This window comes from Salmo salar, chromosome ssa15 (genome assembly GCF_905237065.1).
Source record: "Salmo salar chromosome ssa15, Ssal_v3.1, whole genome shotgun sequence".
Classification (NCBI taxonomy): domain Eukaryota; kingdom Metazoa; phylum Chordata; class Actinopteri; order Salmoniformes; family Salmonidae; genus Salmo; species Salmo salar.
Window position 1 is genome coordinate 6,115,000 of NC_059456.1, and position 20,394 is coordinate 6,135,393.

The following is a 20,394-nucleotide window of genomic DNA, read 5'->3' on the forward strand; positions in this document are numbered from 1 at the left end:
GAGACCTGATCCCACGTCAGCACCCTGAGACCTGATCCCACGTCAGCACCCTGAGACCTGATCCCACGTCAGCACCCTGAGACCTGATCCAAATCAGCACCCTGACACCTGATCCTATATCAGCACCCTGAGACCTGATCCCACGTCAGCACCCTGAGACCTGATCCCACGTCAGCACCCTGAGACCTGATCCAAGTCAGCACTCTGAGACCTGATCCAAATCAGCACTCTGAGACCTGATCCTATATCAGCACCCTGACACCTGATCCTATATCAGCACCCTGACACCTGATCCTATATCAGCACCCTGAGACCTGATCCCACGTCAGCACCCTGAGACCTGATCCCACGTCAGCACCCTGAGACCTGATCCCACGTCAGCACCCTGAGACCTGATCCCACGTCAGCACCCTGAGACCTGATCCCACGTCAGCACCCTGAGACCTGATCCCACGTCAGCACCCTGAGACCTGATCCCACGTCAGCACCCTGAGACCTGATCCCACGTCAGCACCCTGAGACCTGATCCCACGTCAGCACCCTGAGACCTGATCCCACGTCAGCACCCTGAGACCTGATCCCACGTCAGCACTCAGACCTGATCCTATATCAGCACTGACACCTGATCCCACGTCAGCACTCTGAGACCTGATCCTATATCAGCACCCTGAGACCTGATCCTATATCAGCACTCTGAGAATGTTTGTAAATAAGGGCCCATATTAGGCTATGATTTCCAGAGGGAACAACAAGGCCTTCTAAATGCTGTGTTTGCAACGCCAGCATGGTGTGTGGGTTCGATTCCCACGGGGGGCCAGTACAAAAAAAAAAAAAATGCATGAAATTAAATGTATGAAATGTATGCATTCACTACTGTAAGTCGCTCTGGATAAGAGCGTCTGCTAAATGACTAAAATGTAAAAAAAATGTAAACATGGCAAAGTCTAATACACAGTCAGTCTCTATAAACATGTCTAGTCTAATAAACAGTCAGTCTCTATAAACATGTTTAGTCTAATAAACAGTCAGTCTCTATAAACATGTCTAGTCTAATACACAGTCAGTCTCTATAAACATGTCTAGTCTAATACACAGTCAGTCTCTATAAACATGTCTAGTCTAATAAACAGTCAGTCTCTATAAACATGTCTAGTCTAATACACAGTCAGTCTCTATAAACATGTCTAGTCTAATAAACAGTCAGTCTCTATAAACATGTCTAGTCTAATAAACAGTCAGTCTCTATAAACATGTCTAGTCTAATACACAGTCAGTCTCTATAAACATGTCTAGTCTAATACACACGTTCCACTACACTACACTGGTAGACACAACTACACTACACACACCATTCTACACAATACACTCACTACAATACACACACCACTACACCCACTAACCACAGCAGCCAGGCAGAAAGAGACAAAGCCCATTTTCCCAGGGACTTGTTTGGTCTTTTCTTTTTAACTCTCCACGGCTCCATCTCTGGGTCCCTGGGGACTGAGGGTCTCTGCTTGCGGCTCCATCTCTGGGTCCCTGGGGACTGAGGGTCTCTGCTTGCGGCTCCATCTCTGGGTCCCTGGGGACTGAGGGTCTCTGCTTGCGGCTCCATCTCTGGGTCACTGGGGACTGAGGGTCTCTGCTTGCGGCTCCATCTCTGGGTCCCTGGGGACTGAGGGTCTCTGCTTGCGGCTCCATCTCTGGGTCCCTGGGGACTGAGGGTCTCTGCTTGCGGCTCCATCTCTGGGTCCCTGGAGACTGAGGGTCTCTGCTTTCGGCTCCATCTCTGGGTCCCTGGAGACTCCCCTACAGTCCCCTCCCTCCATCCCTAACCTTTTCGCCTTCCCTTGGCGTGCCTGCCAATACCTCCCTCTCTCCCTCCCTGGTCAGTGCCGACCATCGGTCTAATATGGTTGTTTGTGTAGGCCTGACTAGCTACCCCACCCCCTCCACCCCAGCCTTTAGGCCTGACTAGCTACCCCTCCACCACCCCACCCCCTCCACCCCAGCCTTTAGGCCTGACTAGCTACCCCTCCACCACCCCACCCCCTCCACCCCAGCCTTTAGGCCTGACTAGCTGCCCCTCCACCCCAGCCTTTAGGCCTGACTAGCTACCCCTCCACCACCCTCCACCCCAGCCTTTAGGCCTGACTAGCTGCCCCTCCACCCCAGCCTTTAGGCCTGACTAGCTACCCCTCCACCACCCCTCCACCCCAGCCTTTAGGCCTGACTAGCTGCCCCTCCACCACCCCACCACCCCAGCCTTTAGGCCTGACTAGCTGCCCCTCCACCACCCCTCCACCCCAGCCTTTAGGCCTGACTAGCTGCCCCTCCACCCCAGCCTTTAGGCCTGACTAGCTGCCCCTCCACCACCCCACCACCCCAGCCTTTAGGCCTGACTAGCTACCCCTCCACCACCCCTCCACCCCAGCCTTTAGGCCTGACTAGCTGCCCCTCCACCCCAGCCTTTAGCCCTGACTAGCTGCCCCTCCACCACCCCACCCCAGCCTTAGGGAAGCTGCCCTCCACCCCAGCCTTTAGCCCTGACTAGCTGCCCCTCCACCACCCCACCCCCAGCCTTTAGGCCCGACTAGCTGACCACCTTCTGACCACCTTATTGGGGAAGCAGGTAGCCTAATGGTTAGAGCGTTGGGCCAGTAACCGAAAGGTTGCTGGATCAAATCCCTTAGCTGACAAGGTAAAAATCTGTCATTCTGCCCCTGAATAAGGTGGGAATAACACACAGTTCCCCGGTAGGCCATCATTGTAAATAACAATTTGTTCTTAACTGACTTGCCTAGTTAAATAAAGGTTAAATATAAAAAAATCCCATATGCAAATACAGCTGTGTCTGTCTGGAGCTCACTGGCAATGTTGTAAGTTTTGCACGGGCTTCTCCCCGGAGCCAGATGATAGCTGATACAATGTTTCAAGTTTATTGCAGACAGGCGGAGTAGAGATTCATGTGATTGAAATAACATGAATAAACTGGCATGTGATTTATAGGATATACACTGCTCAAAAAAATAAAGGGAACACTTAAACAACACATCCTAGATCTGAATGAAAGAAATAATCTTATTAAGTACTTTTTTCTTAACATAGTTGAATGTGCTGACAACAAAATCACACAAAAATAATCAATGGAAATCCAATTGATCAACCCATGGAGGTCTGGATTTGGAGTCACACTCAAAATTAAAGTGGAAAACCACACTACAGGCTGATCCAACTTTGATGTAATGTCCTTAAAACAAGTCAAAATGAGGCTCAGTAGTGTGTGGTTCCACGTGCCTGTATGACCTCCCTACAACGCCTGGGCATGCTCCTGATGAGGTGGTGGATGGTCTCCTGAGGGATCTCCTTCCAGACCTGGACTAAAGCATCCGCCAACTCCTGGACAGTCTGTGTTGCAACGTGGCGTTGGTGGATGGAGCGAGACATGATGTCCCTGATGTGCTCAATTGGATTCAGGTCTGGGGAACGGGCGGGCCAGTCCATAGCATCAATGCCTTCCTCTTGCAGGAACTGCTGACACACTCCAGCCACATGAGGTCTAGCATTGTCTTGCATTAGGAGGAACCCAGGGCCAACCGCACCAGCATATGGTCTCACAAGGGGTCTGAGGATCTCATCTCGGTACCTAATGGCAGTCAGGCTACCTCTGGCGAGCACATGGAGGGCTGTGCGGCCCCCCAAAGAAATGCCACCCCACACCATGACTGACCCACCGCCAAACCGGTCATGGTGGAGGATGTTGCAGGCAGCAGAACGTTCTCCACGGCGTCTCCAGACTCTGTCACGTGCTCAGTGTGAACCTGCTTTCATCTGTGAAGAGTACAGGGCGCCAGTGGCGAATTTGCCAATCTTGGTGTTCTCTGGCAAATGCCAAACGTCCTGCACGGTGTTGGGCTGTAAGCACAACCCCCACCTGTGGACGTCGGGCCCTCATACCACCCTCATGGAGTCTGTTTCTAACCATTTGAGCAGACACATGCACATTTGTGGCCTGCTGGAGGTCATTTTGCAGGGCTCTGGCAGTGCCCCTCCTTGCACAAAGGCGGAGGTAGCGGTCCTGCTGCTGGGTTGTTGCCCTCCTACGGCCTCCTCCACGTCTCCTGATGTACTGGCCTGTCTCCTGGTAGCGCCTCCATGCTCTGGACACTACGCTGACAGACACAGCAAACCTTCTTGCCACAGCTCGCATTGATGTGCCATCCTGGATGAGCTGCACTACCTGAGCCACCTGTGTGGGATGTAGACTCCGTCTCATGCTAACACTAGAGTGAAAGCACCGCCAGCATTCAAAAGTGACCAAAACATCAGCCAGGAAGCATAAGAACTGAGAAGTGGTCTGTGGTCTCCACCTGCAGAACCACTCCTCCTTGCTTATTTCCTATAATTTCCACCTGTTGTCTATTCCATTTGCACAACAGCATGTGAAATTTATTGTCAATCAGTGTTGCTTCCTAAGTGGACAGTTTGATTTCACAGAAGTGTGATTGACTTGGAGTTACATTGTGTTGTTTAAGTGTTCCCTTTATTTTTTTGAGCAGTATATATATATATTTTTTTTAAATCAGGATATTTTCTACCTGCATTATTTTTATTTGTTGGCTTTATGTAGGCTATTTTTACCTAGTTGGTCAATAGAAGTTACTTACATTTGGTATATAGGTCTATCTCTGAATTCTGTGTACTTTAGCTGCCAATGGCTAAAGGTGTAGCCTATCATACAATGTATCCATTTGGCCAAGGCAGAATCTCTTACATTAGATTAATTTATATTTGTATAATTTTTATTTAGGTATAAATTTAGATTTAGATTAACAACATGACAATGATTTTGAGATATATTATTATAAATGAAATGAATCCGTTTCAAGCAAATGTGCAAATGAAAATCATAATTGGCATGCAGATTGGTAGAAATTGTAAGATAAATTGTAAATTGGCACTCCACATGAAAAAGGTTTCCCTACCCCTGGGCTAGAGTCACTCTGCTCAAGATGATCAATTAAAGGTGAAAGTTCCCCTTTTTATTCAGGTTAAGGACAATTTCTATGGCCAAATGGGTCACTTTTATAGGAAAACTTCAGCCCAAAAGAAGTAAATAAGCAAGACTTGAAATACTTTTAAGGTGATGTCGTTTCGGGTTAGGAATATTAGATGGACTAGGAAGGTAAAATCTTGCTGAACAACAAATTGCATTTACTGATTGAATTTCCTGACTGTCGACAAAAAGCCTTTTGTGTGTATAGCAAGTGAGCAGAGGAGTGAATTGTGACAAGGGGAGGGGGGGAGGGGTGGAGGGTGAAGAAAAAACAACAACAAATAGAAAACAATAACGATACACACTTACAGATGATGGCCATGAGAGAGTTGAAGTTGCCGATGTTGAAGCATTCCCGCGCCACGTCGATGAAGAACTCGATGACTCGCGCTCGCTGCTTCTTCTTCTTTACGGGCTGTCAAGTCAACAACAACAAAAGTGCAAAATAAACCGTCAGGTCAAAAAGTAAAAAGATACGTGATGATAACCAAAGTAACACTAGCTAAATTAGCTTAGCTGCAATAGGGTAAATGCTAGTTCACTAGCTACACACCATGCAGATCTCTGTGGCCACCAGGAAGCTAAGTCTGTTGAACCACTCTACATACGCCTCCAGGTTGCTAGCCTTCTTGTGATCGCTGAAGCAGCTCTGTGGAGATAAACACAGCCATTTCATTAGCATTAAGATGGCATAGATAGATTAACATTTAGTTAGCATTAGCAACAATAGCATTTCATTAGCAATACTTACCTTTATTTTTTTAATTGTAGGTATTTTACCAAACAACAAAATGAGTAAAACAAGTTCAACTTTATCATTTTATTTCAAACGTGAACCTAGATCCCCAGATGGGTGTATCGTCTTTATAGTTGTCTTCGTAATTAGACTATTAATGTAGACTCGACACTGTGCTCTGAGGCACACCATCAGGGTGCTAGCTAGCTAGCTATTCACATTATTAAGCAGAGCTGTGATGACTTGTCAAAAGACCAGAGGATTTCTCTCTGATTCTGATACCAAACATTCCTTTAGCCTAACGTAGCTCTCTCCACAGTGGTCACCCCCACAGCCCCCCCAAACCCTTTGGAAGTGGATGTTGAGGTAGCCCAAGGCACAAAAGAAAGAGCACCAACCCCCCAAAGTCTCATTGTTGCCTAGCAGCAAAAACACTGGTGAGCACACACACACACACACACACACACACACACACACACACACACACACAAAAAAAAAAAAAAAAAAAAAAAAACAAAAAAAAAAAAAAAAAAAAAAAAACTCCCAAAACTCTTGGGTTTTGTAGCTGAGTGGTTGCTAGGCAATACGGTCCAAGCGTTCTATGCCCTCCAGACAGAAGAGGAAGAGGGACAGCACATGTTTGGTCTACCTATAGCGTTCGCTAGCTTCTAGTCCTACAAAACGGAAATGACTTATCAGTTTATACCTCTGGTTCGTTGGACATTGCTATGGGGAAAATAATGTGGTTTTGGGACATATGCCCGAAAATAATTTCTGAGGTTAAAACAGGCTTAGTACAGATTTTATATGTTTTGTTCGATGAGATAATATCAGTTTAGTTAAAGTGTAACTGACAATGTTTTTAGCAACATTAAATCTGATTAAAATATGTTTAAATACATCCCCCAGGAAGAATACAACACCTTTTTTTTTCCTGAGAAGCGAGCAATTTTCTTGCCTTAATAAATTCATAAAACGTTTGAGAATTAAGTATATTAACGCATTTGTACAAATTGTACAGAAATAAAAGAGTGGTAACGAGTAATTTTGGACGTCAGGGAAAATGTATGGAGTAAAAAGTACATTATTTTCTTTGGAAATGTCCAAAATATAAATAGAAAAGTAAAGTACAGATACACCAAAAAACGAGATAAGTATTACTTTAAAGTATTTTCACTTAAGTAATATACACCACTGCGGCCATGATCGATGCCAAATGCATTTGATTGACAACTCAGAGATATGCTAACAGTGGATAATAGTCATTCAAGTTCAGCATAGCTAGCTAGCAAAGCGATTCACATTTCTTGTTAGCTTACCAAATGACACCGGCATCTCTAGCTGTAGCCACCGAAAAACGACACGAGGGGAAAATGTAGGTCACTCACACACTCATCCAAAGATATGACATCCTCCCAGCAGCTAGCTAGCTAGGCTCCGTGTTTTTAGCTTGCTAAATAAATAGCTAGCTACATAAATAGATTATCACTTTTATACAACGGGGTTACCATCATAATCAAATAATGATTGACATATTTTCATTCAACTTTATTTGTATTCATTTATTCATACTATTTCATCCTTCCACGAGATATAGTCGACACAAATCTAGGGTTGCTACCCAAGCCGGCTGGTAGTTCTTTCTATCGGTTTGGTTGCCAGAGACGCGACCCAGTCGTTAAGTATTTTTGTTCTGTATCTGTTCTAAATGTTCTATTGCCATACTGGCTGGCAATGTTCTTATCCCTCGCTTGCTAGCTAGCCAACGAAGCGCTAATTTACAGTCACGTCAAACAGTGCAGTCAGAATAAAAGCAAAGTAGCTGCATTTGCATTTGTTTAAGCTGTTTTCTAGTGACATCTATTTGAATTCATTCATAACAATGAGCAATATCATCTGGCATAGAAAATGTGTGCTCTCTCGTCAGGACACTGTTGTTCAGAGGAGCTTGCCAACAACACAGCTAAACACAATCACTTCAAACTGAAGCTGGAAAGACTGTAAACTAGCTGTACTTCATTTTGTTTTTCCTGTTTTCTATTGATATTTATTTGTATATATCCATATTGACAATGCTGATTCATGATTTCGACTGGCTGAGAAAAGCTGCCTACCCGTCTGTCTTGTCCCGACTCCCGACACGTTCATTACTATGGGACAGCAGGAGATCGAATTTAAATATTGAAACAATGTTGCAAATGTCGGAGAGACAGACAGCAAGGTTTATACAAATCTCTGCTGTTGAAAACCAACTGCTCGTCTAAAAGAAATCTGAGATAACGTCTAGATGCTTTTTATAGTGGAGATCAAGTTTACAAATTGCCTGGCTGGGCTGATGAGACGGTGGATTGCGCAGTCAAATGGAACAAAATAAATAGGCATTTCAACGCTGGTAGCATGGAATAGACACCAGGTGGAATGCGGTTTTAACCAATCAGCTTCTAGGATTAGACCCACCCGTTGTATAATAACACACGGTGATAGCCAACTGTAGCCTGTTGCGTAACATACCAGTGACCTATTGTGGACAATACCTTATCATTATCAAGAGGGTCTTTCTTCTCAAAGGCCTGGATGAATTCCTCTGGTCCGATGTAGCTCAGTCTCTCCTGAAAAGGAAAAAGGAACTCAATAAATTCCATCCGTCTGCGTTTTGATAGACATATTTATATTGTCAGTTCAAGGAAGTTAATAAATGCTTAGCCAAGTCACTATTGACAGTTTTACAGTTATTAAAAGCATAGAGATCTGTACACTGAAGAAAGGATAGAGCAGATTATCTCCTAAACGTAGATTGTCTCCTAAGAGCAGATTGTCTCCTATTTGATCATTTAGTAACATACCAGTTCTATGTGCGTGAGCTGCTGTGCCACGGTGAAGGGGTCGTTGCAGACGGACAACATGTCTCTCTGGATGGACTGAGGCTTGGCCTTGAGCACAGTCAGTCGGTCTGTGGCCGTAGCGTTGACCTTGACCAGGGCCTCCTCGTACTGGCTCAGAGTAGTCAGCTTCCTGATTAGGACCTGAATCATCTGCTGGACCACCTTCCTGTACAGCTGGTGGGATGGATAGAGGGAGGGAAGGAGAGAGAGGGAGAAGAGGGAAGGAGAGAGAGGGAGAAGGAAGGGGGAGAGAGATGAAGAAGAGGGGGGAGAGGGAGGGAGAAGGGAAAAGAGAGGTAGGGAGAGGGAAGGGGGAGAGAGAGGAAGAAGAGGGAAGGAGAGAGAGGGGAAGAAGAGGGAAGGAGAGAGAGGGAGAAGGAAGGGGGAGAGAGATGAAGAAGAGGGGGAGAGGGAGGGAGAAGGGAAAAGAGAGGTAGGGAGAGGGAAGGGGGAGAGTGAATTTCTTTGAGGAGATTACAGTTCAATGTTATTCATGCAATTAGTTTAAAATACTGACACATGTATAGGTAGAGGTAAAGAGAGAGATAAAGAGATATATATAGAGAGAGATATATTGAAACAAATCCAATTTTGATAAACTCCCATATCTACTGCGTGAAATACCAGTGTGCCATCACAGCAGCAAGATGTGACCTGCTGCCACAAGAAAAGGTCAACCAGTGAAGAACAAACACCATTATAAATACAACGTATATTTATGTTTATTTATTTTCCCTTTTGGATATTAACTATTTACACATCATTACAACACTATATATATATATATATAATGCTTAAAGTTAATTTTATATTGTTTATTATCTACTTCACTTGCTTTGGCAATGTTAACATATGTTTCCCCATGCAAATAAAGCCCGTAAATTGAAATTGAATAGATATATAAAGACAGCGACAGACAGAGAGACAGTGAGAAAGCAAGACAGCGAGACAAACCCTAGTCACTCAGGGTCTGCATCTGAAATGGCACCCTATTGCCTATATAGTGCACTACTTTTGACCAGAGTCCTATGGCACCCTATTCCCTATATAGTGTACTACTTTTGACCAGAGTCCTATGGTACCCTATTCCCTATATAGTGCACTACTTTTGACCCAGAGTCCTATGGCACCCTATTCCCTATATAGTGCACTACTTTTGACCAGAGTCTTATGGCACCCAATTCCCTATATAGTGCACTACTTTTGACCGGAGTCCTATGAAGGAAAACGGTTGTCATTACTGATGCCCACAAGGTGACCTTTATCCATTACAAGTACACCTGACCCCTGACCTCAGCAATGAGTCATTAACTAGTAATCCTAACTAGGATATTCATCATTACATATTCAGAACATGTGGATAACGTACATTCTATGTGATGTTCACAATATCCTGGGACTTTCATCATTTTCCTATGCCTACATATGATATTGTACAGTAGAGAACAGTAGCCTAGCGTAAGATACCAGTGAAAGTCTATGGTCGGTGGCCACTTCAAAGCGTCCAGTGATCTGGCGAGACTTCTGTCATCCTGCCTCCTTTCTTCCACAGACAGAGGGAGAGGGGACAGGGGGGGGCTCTGCTCAGTTTCTAAAATTAGAAACTATTCATGGAGATACCAGGCTGACATTTCCACGTAGCGATAGAGATGATGGGAGCTCGTTGTAACAAATGACTGTTGAACGGGGGGGGAAGGAGAAGCTTGGGTTGACGCCCTTTTTCCTACGCCTCCGCCACCCTCAACCCTGGCAACAGAAAGAGCAACAGACTGTCTCGCTGCTTACGACCCCCCCCCCCACTGACAAAGAACCAGATAGCTTCTAAACCCAACCCCCCCCCCTTCTCTTTCCTGGCTCTGTGACATCACCTCCTGGTGGGGACCACCTGACCAGCGCCAGAAGGGTCTCTTTCTCTGTGTTATGTCATGCAGATCAGACAGAGAGAGAGAGAGCGAGAGACAGAGAGAGAGAGAGAGAGAGAGAGAGAGAACTTAAGTGCATTAGAGCTGGAATGCAATCACTCTTAATAAGAATTTGGTGGGTTTTTATATTTGTCCTATTTCACACATGTATTGTGATGTATAAATACGCATGTGTGAATTGGAAATGTGTATTTTTGCATATGCCACTCTCTCTGAGACACCCTCGGAGAGTGGGATCACGTCCAGGGTCTGCCATGATCAACCGCAACCCTGTAGCAATTAAGGCCTTGTTCAAGGGCACAGAGATTGTTCACCTTGTCGGCTCAGGGATTCAAATGAATGACCTTTCAGTTGCCCTCTTGCTGCCATCCCAGTGTTTATGCATGCCAGTATTTGTCCCACTCCTGCCGAGCATGCTCACGTTGGCCTGAAAAAAATACTTATAGAAAAAGTAAAGAAATAAAATAGGTCAAATGCCGTATCTAGATCCTAAGAGAAGGGTGCAATTATGGCCTGCAATTCAGGTCATTCCTGCATGTGGGCATTCCTGCATCTGCAAGAACCTATCTTTCTACTTCTATTGGTCAATTGTTAAGCTAGGACATGCTGGAAGTAGGAGCGCTCCAGTACAGTAGGTACCATAACGTTGTATGCCAACCGGTGATAAACCCCACAGAAGAAGAAGCGAGGGCAACAATGGTAGACAGTGTCCTTCTGTTTTCCTGCAGTTCTGTTAACGACGGCGAGGGCAGGTGTTCGGCGGGAGGGAGCGAAGGACACCGTCTACCGGCATCGCCCCGCCTCAAGCTAGCTAGTAGGGAGGGTTCCGGTAGCTAGCTAGTAGGGAGGGTTCCGGTAGCTAGCTAGTAGGGAGGGTTCCGGTAGCTAGCTAGTAGGGAGGGTTCCGGTAGCTAGCTAGTAGGGAGGGTTCCGGTTCCGGTAGCTAGCTAGTAGGGAGGGTTCCGGTTCCGGTAGCTAGTAGGGAGGGTTCCGGTTCCGGTAGCTAGTAGGGAGGGTTCCGGTGGCTAGCTAGTAGGGAGGGTTCCGGTAGCTAGCTAGTAGGGAGGGTTCCGATGGCTAGCTAGTAGGGAGGGTTCCGGTGGCTAGCTAGTAGGGAGGGTTCCGGTAGCTAGCTAGTAGGGAGGGTTCCGGTAGCTAGCTAGTAGGGAGGGTTCCGGTAGCTAGCTAGTAGGGAGGGTTCCGGTAGCTAGCTAGTAGGGAGGGTTCCGGTAGCTAGCTAGTAGGGAGGGTTCCGGTAGCTAGCTAGTAGGGAGGGTTCCGGTAGCTAGCTAGTAGGGAGGGTTCCGGTAGCTAGCTAGTAGGGAGGGTTCCGGTAGCTAGCTAGTAGGGAGGGTTCCGGTATGCGGGAGCGAAGGACACCGTCTACCGGCATCGCCCCGCCTCAATACTTTTATTTCCCTTTTGACCCACATTCACACAAGCATGAAGATGCTGGAGGGGGGGGATTCACGCAGGAACCAATGGGATGCTCGAGGGGCGCCGTTCATGCAAGAACCAATGGGATGCTCGAGGGGCGCCGTTCATGCAAGAACCAATGGGATGCTCGAGGGGCGCCGTTCATGCAAGAACCAATGGGATGCTCGAGGGGCGCCGTTCATGCGAGAACCAATTGGATGCTCGAGGAGGTTGGAGGGGGGGGCGTGCCCCGATTTGCGGTCTGCAATCACACACACAATCTTAACCTAGCACAGTAACTTGTTTACATCTATGCTCCTGCCTCCCTCAACTGTATATCTGATCACATATATAATGACAGTCCCAGTGAAATATCAAGGAGAAGGCTGATAGAGTAAGTGGTGTGGTTCTGGAAGCCACCGTCAGTGAGTTGAGTGAAACTACCAGAACTACTAATGTTACCACACACACACACACTTTTCCCATTGTACTGTGGTCAAAACTCTGGGCAGCAGCAAACCCCAAGGCATTAAACCCATGGCAGAATCCTTGCCTGTTGAAATTCTAGATTAATTATGGTATATAATGTCTATATTAACTACCATGAAATGCATTCTGCTTAGTAATAGCATGTGTTAATTGGTGATAACTTAAATCGACCTGACCACCATCACCGGAGAACAGTGTTCAGGTTACTACAAGCTTCACTCCGTTGATCTACGTACGTGTGTGTGCGCGTGGGGGGGGATGGGATTTTTGGAGCAGTGGAAACCTTTTGGTAGCATGATATCTGCACCGGTCCCACTCCCATCCACAAGGGGGCGAAAGCAAAGTTTTTTTTTGTGAAAGCAAGGAAGAATCTTCTTCCCTTGCTAGTAGTAGCTAGCTGGCAGCCTGGATAGCCGTCTTTAGCCTGGTTAAAAACATTGCTAGCTGCCAGCCTTAATAGCTGTCAGCTATTAATTAGCCTGGCTAATTAGCTGTAAGCTATCCATTAGCCTGGCTAGCTGCCATTAGCCTGGCTAGCTGCCATTGGCCTGGCTAGCTGCCATTGGCCTGGCTAGCTGCCATTGGCCTGGCTAGCTGCCATTGGCCTGGCTAGCTGCCATTGGCCTGGCTAGCTGCCATTGGCCTGGATAGCTGCCATTGGCCTGGATAGCTGCCATTAGCCTGGATAGCTGCCATTAGCCTGGATAGCTGCCACCTGGATAGCCGTCTTTAGCCTGGATAGCCGTCTTTAGCCTGGTTAAAAACATAGCTAGCTGCCAGCCTGGATAGCTGTCTTTAGCCTGGTTAAAAACATAGCAAGCTGACAGCCTGGATAGCTGCCATTAGCCTGGATAGCTGCCAATAGCCTGGATAGCTGCCATTAGCCTGGATAGCTGCCATTAGCCTGGATAGCTGCCATTAGCCTGGTTAAAAACATAGCAAGCTGACAGCCTGGATAGCTGCCATTAGCCTGGATAGCTGCCATTAGCCTGGATAGCTGCCATTAGCCTGGATAGCTGCCATTAGCCTGGCTAAAAACATAGCAAGCTGACAGCCTGGATAGCTGCCATTAGCCTGGTTAAAAACATGGCAAGCTGGCAGCCTGGATAGCTGCCTTAAGCCTGGTTAAAAACATAGCAAGCTGACAGCCTGGATAGCTGCCTTAAGCCTGGTTAAAAACATAGCAAGCTGGCAGCCTGGATAGCTGCTTTAAGCCTGGTTAAAAACATAGCAAGCTGACAGCCTGGATAGCTGCCTTAAGCCTGGTTAAAAACATAGCAAGCTGGCAGCCTGGATAGCTGTCTTTAGCCTGGTTAAAAACATAGCAAGCTGGCAGCCTGGATAGCTGTCTTTAGCCTGGTTAAAAACATAGCAAGCTGGCAGCCTGGATAGCTGTCTTTAGCCTGGTTAAAAACATAGCTAGCTGGCAGCCTGGATAGCTGTCTTTAGCCTGGTTAAAAACATAGCAAGCTGGCAGCCTGGATAGCTGTCTTTAGCCTGGTTAAAAACATAGCAAGCTGACAGCCTGGATAGCTGCCATTAGCCTGGTTAAAAACATGGCAAGCTGACAGCCTGGATAGCTGCCTTAAGCCTGGTTAAAAACATAGCTAGGTGACAGCCTGGATAGCTGTCTTTAGCCTGGATAGCTGCCTTTAGCCTGGCTAAAAACATAGCAAGCTAGCTAGCCTTTTTAGCTTCCCACATCTCCATGTGAAATAATCTGATTTAATCCAAAAATATATGCCCTGGCAAATATTGTTATACTTGCCAGTGTAACCTAGAACATTATCCCGGTTTGAAAATGCTGCTTGTTAATTCATTTCTGTTACCGTCAACCCTGTTACCGTCAACCCTGTTACTTTATTTGGCACTTACTAAAGTAATTTGTTTATTTAACCTCTTGAGATGGAAAAACAATGTTTTTTTATCAAGTTGAACATGTGCTCTTTACAACAGAATATTAGAATGAGGTGAATTCCAATGGGGGTTTTGGACCAAGGAACACTTCTCAAAAAGGCACTGAATTGGTGGAAAGTCCCACGTGCATGACCATAGTGTTTTTAATATTCCTTTCTATGTGCGTGACTGACTGGTGTGTATCACCAACCTTATACATTTGTTGTGTTCCCAAAAAGACAGTAGGCCAGGTAACTACTTCATCAGTGGATTGGATAGAGCCCAAACAGACAGGCCAGGTCACCACTTCAGTGTATTGGAGAGAGGTTATCCAAGGACTCATAGGGATAGAGGAGGAGGTTGGGGAGAGTTTAGGTGTGTGTCATGAGAGACATTATTGATTTTCAGATTAAAGCCGTGATCAATAGTCGTGCTGTGCTATTGACGGATCGTGCTCAGGAGTAGCAGGGGCGAGCAGCGCTGTGTTTCTGATGTCACGGAGCAGATGGACTTGTCCTCCATCACTGTCTGGTCCTAACCAGCTGCTTGTCGTTAACTTACCAACCTCACCTCCCCATTCTGCCAGTCTCTCTCTCACTCACACACACACACACACACACACACACACACACCACTTATGATCAGCAGTCATTCATAAATCACAAATCAAACACACACGCGCCATGAGAAACCACTGTTATGATCAGCAGTCATTCATAAGTCATCAATCAAATTAAGTGTTCCCACTAACAAAAATATAAAAACGGAACATGCAACAATTTCAAAGATTTTACTGAGTTACAGTTCATATAAGGAAATCAGTCAATTTGAAATACATTAAATTAGGCCCTAATCTATGGATTTCTCATGACTGGGCAGGGGCGCAGACATGGGTTGGCCTCGGAAGGCATAGGCCCACCCACTGAGGAGCCAGGCCCAGCCAATCAGAATGAGTTTTTCCCCACAAACGGGCTTTATTATAGACAGAAATACTCCTCAGCACCCCCTCAGACGATACCGCAAGTGAAGAAGCCGGATGTGGAGGTCCTGGGCTGGCATGGTTTGACATGGTCTGCGGTTGTGAGGCCAGTTGGATGTACTGCCATATTCTCGAAAACGACGTTGGAGGCGGTTTATGGTAGAGAAATGAACATTCAATTCTCTGGCAACAGCTCTGGTGGACATTCCTGTAGTCACCATGCCAATTGCACGCTCCCGCAAAACTTGAGACATCTGTGGTACTGTGTTGTTGTGACAAAACTGCACATTTTAGAGTGGTATTTTATTGTCCCCAGCACAAGGTGCACCTGTGTACTGATCATGTTGTTTAATCAGCTTCTTGATATGCCACAACTGTCAGGTGGATGAATTATCTAGCCAAAGGAGAAATGCTAACTAGCACGGGATGTAGGTCCCGTGTGGCTCAGTTGGTAAAGCATGGAGCTTGTAGTGCCAATGTTTTGGGTTCGATTCCCATGGGAGACAGGTACAAAGAAAAAGTATGCACTCTACTGTAAGTTAAGCGTTGACTAAAATGTAAAAGTTGAAATGTAAACAAAATTTGAGAGAAAGTAAGTTTTTGTGCGTATGGACATTTTCAGGGATCTTTTATCTCAGCTCATGGGACCAACATACTACATGTTGAGTTTATATTTGAATTCAGTATAGATTACTTAACCAAGTAAATGAAGCAGGGCTAGGTTTGGTAGGGCCGGGTTTAGCAGGGCCGGGTTTAGCAGGGCCGGGTTTAGCAGGGCCGGTTTTAGCAGGGCCGGTTTTAGCAGGGCTAGCTTTAGCAGGGCTAGCTTTAGCAGGGCTGGAGACATCAGCTAAAGCTAGCAGCCCACTCTGTTGGTGCTAACGCAGCCATGACTATATGAAACGGCAGCAGCCGTGGTACTGAGGTGCAGGTTCCATTTCTACATCCATCTAAATGGACAAGATAACAGAAGAGAAGTCATAGGAAGTAATCCCTCTAAAACCCCCATGAAAACATCCTGTGGAGGAAACCAAGCTTGTGTCCCAAATGGCACTCTATTCCCTATGGGCACTGGTCAAAAGTAGTGCACTATAAATGAGATAGAGTGCGATTTGGGATGCAAGCCAAGCAAACCAGTAGTAAGCCTGTGACATTCAAGTCAGCAGTAGTGGAACAATTCAACTGCAGCCAAAGGAAGAGAAGAGCAGCAGAGTTGAGTTGACAAAAAGTTGCCTGCCGGGCCTGTGGAACAAAAGCTCTTTTCTTTTGATTTGGCCAGGCAAAAATATATATTTAATGCTTTGTGGCACGAGCAACCCCACAACCCCATCACACTACCTTACCCCATCACACTACCCTACACCATCACACTACCCCTCCACCCCATCACACTACCTTACTCCATCACACTACCCCACCCCATCACACTACCCTTCTCCATCACACTACCCTACCTTACTCCATCACACCCACCCCATCACACTACACCATCACACTACCCCACCCACACTACCCTACACCCCATCACACTACCCCACAACACTACCCCACCACACTAACCCTTCTCCATCACACTAACCCACCCAGCCCATCACACCCAGCCCATCCCACTAACCCCCCCACCCCATCACAATACTCCATCACACCCAGCCCACCACACTAACCCCCATCCCATCACACCCACCCCATCACACTAACCTACTCCATCATACTAACCCACCCACACATCACACTACCCTGTTCCATCACACTACCCCACCTACTCCATCACACTACGCTACTCCATCAAACTACCCCACCCACCCCATCACACTAACCCACCCACCCCATCCAGCCCATCACACTAACCCACCCAGCCCATCACACTACCCTCATGCCCTGAAAGCTCTAGCACTAGTCTGGCTCCAACACACCCATCAACTAGGCTAATTAGCTAGGCTAATCCAAGGTAAATATAGCCAACTAGGCTAATTAGCTAGGCTAATCCAAGGTAAATATAGCCAACTAGGCTAATTAGCTAGGCTAATCCAAGGTAAATATAACCAACTAGGCTAATTAGCTAGGCTAATCCAAGGTAAATATAACCAACTAGGCTAATTAGTTAGGCTAATCCAAGGTAAATATAACCATATGTTGAAAAACATTTTCTTAAAAACAAGATTTTCCTGTGTTTAATATACATTTCCACACTATGAGGTTGGAATAATACTGTGAAATTCCGAAAATGATGATAATGCCAATGCGATAAATGTGTTAATAGACCAATAAGAAAGAGAGTTCCAAACCGCTCTGCCAATAACAGCTAGTTTTCCGTTTTCCCCTCCCCACTCAGACCACTCACAGACAGTCCTAGCAACACTCTTGCTTGAGAAATTGCACTTTGGTAAGAAGCTATTCTTGTTTCTTTTTGAGCATTTTCATTGAAAACCATCACAGTAAGGTACTTATCTCGACCAGGTTGGTGGCGTTGGAGGACTGACTAACTTGTCTTTGTTAGATGTGCACTCTATTCCCTGTGTCTAATGTACTCCTGGCTACACAGGGAATTTTCATTCAGGGACAATACCGTTTCAATGTGACTGTACCTCATCTCCTGAGGCCATGCATTGGGTTAACTCCTTCAGGCTCCTCATCATCCTCTCGTCTCTGAAGTCGTAGGGGAACATCTCTGTCCACTCCTGGAGCAGCTGGAGGATCTTGGGAGCCAACTTCCTGATCCTCATCTGAAAGATACACATACTAAAATGATCCCATGGGTATATTTTGTAACACCCAAGTCTGTAAATTAATATATACATTAATCTGAGAGCAGAAACACTCAACTCTTATCTGCTAAATCAACTGATGTACGGTTGCAAGTATAATAGCATAATGGAGTATAGCTAACATAGTATAATATAGCTAATATAAAATAGCTAGTATAGTATAATAGAATCTAGCTAATAGAGCATAGCTGATAGAGTATAATATAATAATATAGCTAATACAATATAGCTAATATAGTATAGTACAATATAGCTAATATAAAATAGCTAGTGTAATAGAATCTAGCTAATAGAGTATAGCTGATAGAGTATAGTATAATATAGCTAATACAATATAGCTAATATAGTATAGTACAATATAGCTAATATAAAATAGCTAGTATAATAGAATCTAGCTATGTCATCGACGTGTGTGTAGGTGGCAAGGAAGTCAGGCGCAGGAGAAACCAACTTGGTATGACTGGAGTTATTTAATAAAGAATAAACGAACACGAACTCCAAAACCAACACACATAAAAATAACATGGGTAAAAAATACCCGTAGCTCACCAATACACAATAAACGAAACCAATAACAAACAAAACAATCTCGGACAAGGACATGAGGGAAAACAGAGTTAAATACACAACATGTAATGAATGGGATTGAAAATCAGGTGTGTAGTAAAACAAGACAAAACCAATGGAAAATTAAAAATGGATCAGTGATGGCTAGAAGACCGGTGATGTCGACCGCCGAGCACCACCCGAACAAGGAGGGGCATCGACTTTGGCAGAAGTCGTGACAAGCTAATAGAGCATAGCTGATAGAGTATTGTATAATATAGCTAATACAATATAGCTAATATAGTATTGTACAACATAGCTAATATAAAATAGCTAGTATAGTATAATAGAATCTAGCTAATAGAGCATAGCTAATAGAGCATAGCTGATAGAGTATAGTATAATATAGCTAATACAATACAATATAGCTAATATAAAATAGCTAGTATAATAGAATCTAGCTAATAGTATAATATAGCTAATAGTATAGCTAATAGAGTATAGCCAATAGAGCATAGTATAATATAGCTAATACAATATAGCTAATATAGTATAGTACAATATAGCTAACATAAAATAGCTAGTATAGTATAGTATAATAAAATCTAGCTAATAGAGTATCTGCAAAGAGGAGTGGGACAAAATCTCTCCTGAGATGTGTGCAAACCTGGTGGCCAACTACAAGAAACGTCTGTCCTCTGTGATTGCCAACAAGGGTTTTGCCACCAAGTACTAAGTCATGTTTTGCAGAGGGGTCAAATACTTATTTCCCTCATTAAAATGCAAATCAATTTATAACATTTTTGACATGCGTTTTTACTTTTTTCCCCTCACTGTAGCTAATAGAGTATAGTATAATAGTCTATAGCTAACAGAGTATAGTATAATAGAATATAGCTAATAGTGTATAATAAAATATAGCTAAAATAGTATAGTATAATATATCTAACAGAGTATAGCATAGTATAATAAAGCGAATAGAGTAGAGTATAATATAGCTAATAGAGTATAGCATTATATAGCTAATAGAGTATAGTATAATAAAATACAGCTAATAGAGTATAATATAGCTAACAGAGTATTTTATTATATAGCTAATAGAGTAGAGTATAACATAATATAGCTAATAGAGTATAGTATATAGCTAATAGAGTATAGTATAATATATCTAACAGAGTTTTGTATAATATAGCTAATAGAGTATAGTATAACATAGCTAAGAGTATAGTATAACATAGCTAATAGAGTATAGTATAATATAGTTAATATAGTATAATATAGCATAGTATAATAAAGCTAATAGAGTACAGTATAATATAGCTATTAGAGTATAGCATAGCTAATAGAGTAGAGCTAATAGAGTATAGTATAGCTAATAGAGTATAGTATAATATAGCTAATAGAGTATAGTTTAATATAGCTAATATAGTATAGATCATAGTATAATATAGCTAATAGAGTACAGTTTAATATAGTATAATATAGCTAATAGAGTATAGTACAACATAGCTAATAGTATAGTTTAATATAGTTAATAGAGTATAGTTTAATATAGCTAATATAGCTAATAGAGTATAGTTTAATATAGCTAATATAGTATAGTATAGCTAATAGAGAATAATTTAATATAGCTAATAAAGTATAGTATAATATAGCTAAGAGTATAGTTTAATATAGCTAATAGAGTATAATATAGCTAATAGAGTATAG

The 20,394-nt window shown here is 44.2% G+C and overlaps 1 protein-coding gene across 5 annotated transcripts in view; it reads right to left on the bottom strand.

Moving 5' to 3' along the window:
* The window catches only part of LOC106570905 (ras-GEF domain-containing family member 1B-A), a 74,470-nt gene that overhangs the window by 35,768 nt on the left and 18,308 nt on the right, over positions 1-20,394 (bottom strand). For all 5 annotated transcript variants that reach the window (XM_045695411.1, XM_045695413.1, XM_045695410.1 and 2 more), the window contains exons 4-8: positions 17,959-18,096; positions 8,633-8,845; positions 8,324-8,398; positions 5,607-5,702; positions 5,363-5,468 (exon numbers count right to left, since the gene is read on the bottom strand). In XM_045695411.1, coding sequence (XP_045551367.1) covers positions 5,363-5,468; positions 5,607-5,702; positions 8,324-8,398; positions 8,633-8,845; positions 17,959-18,096 — 628 coding nt within the window. The remainder of the gene's footprint in view (positions 1-5,362; positions 5,469-5,606; positions 5,703-8,323; positions 8,399-8,632; positions 8,846-17,958; positions 18,097-20,394) is intronic.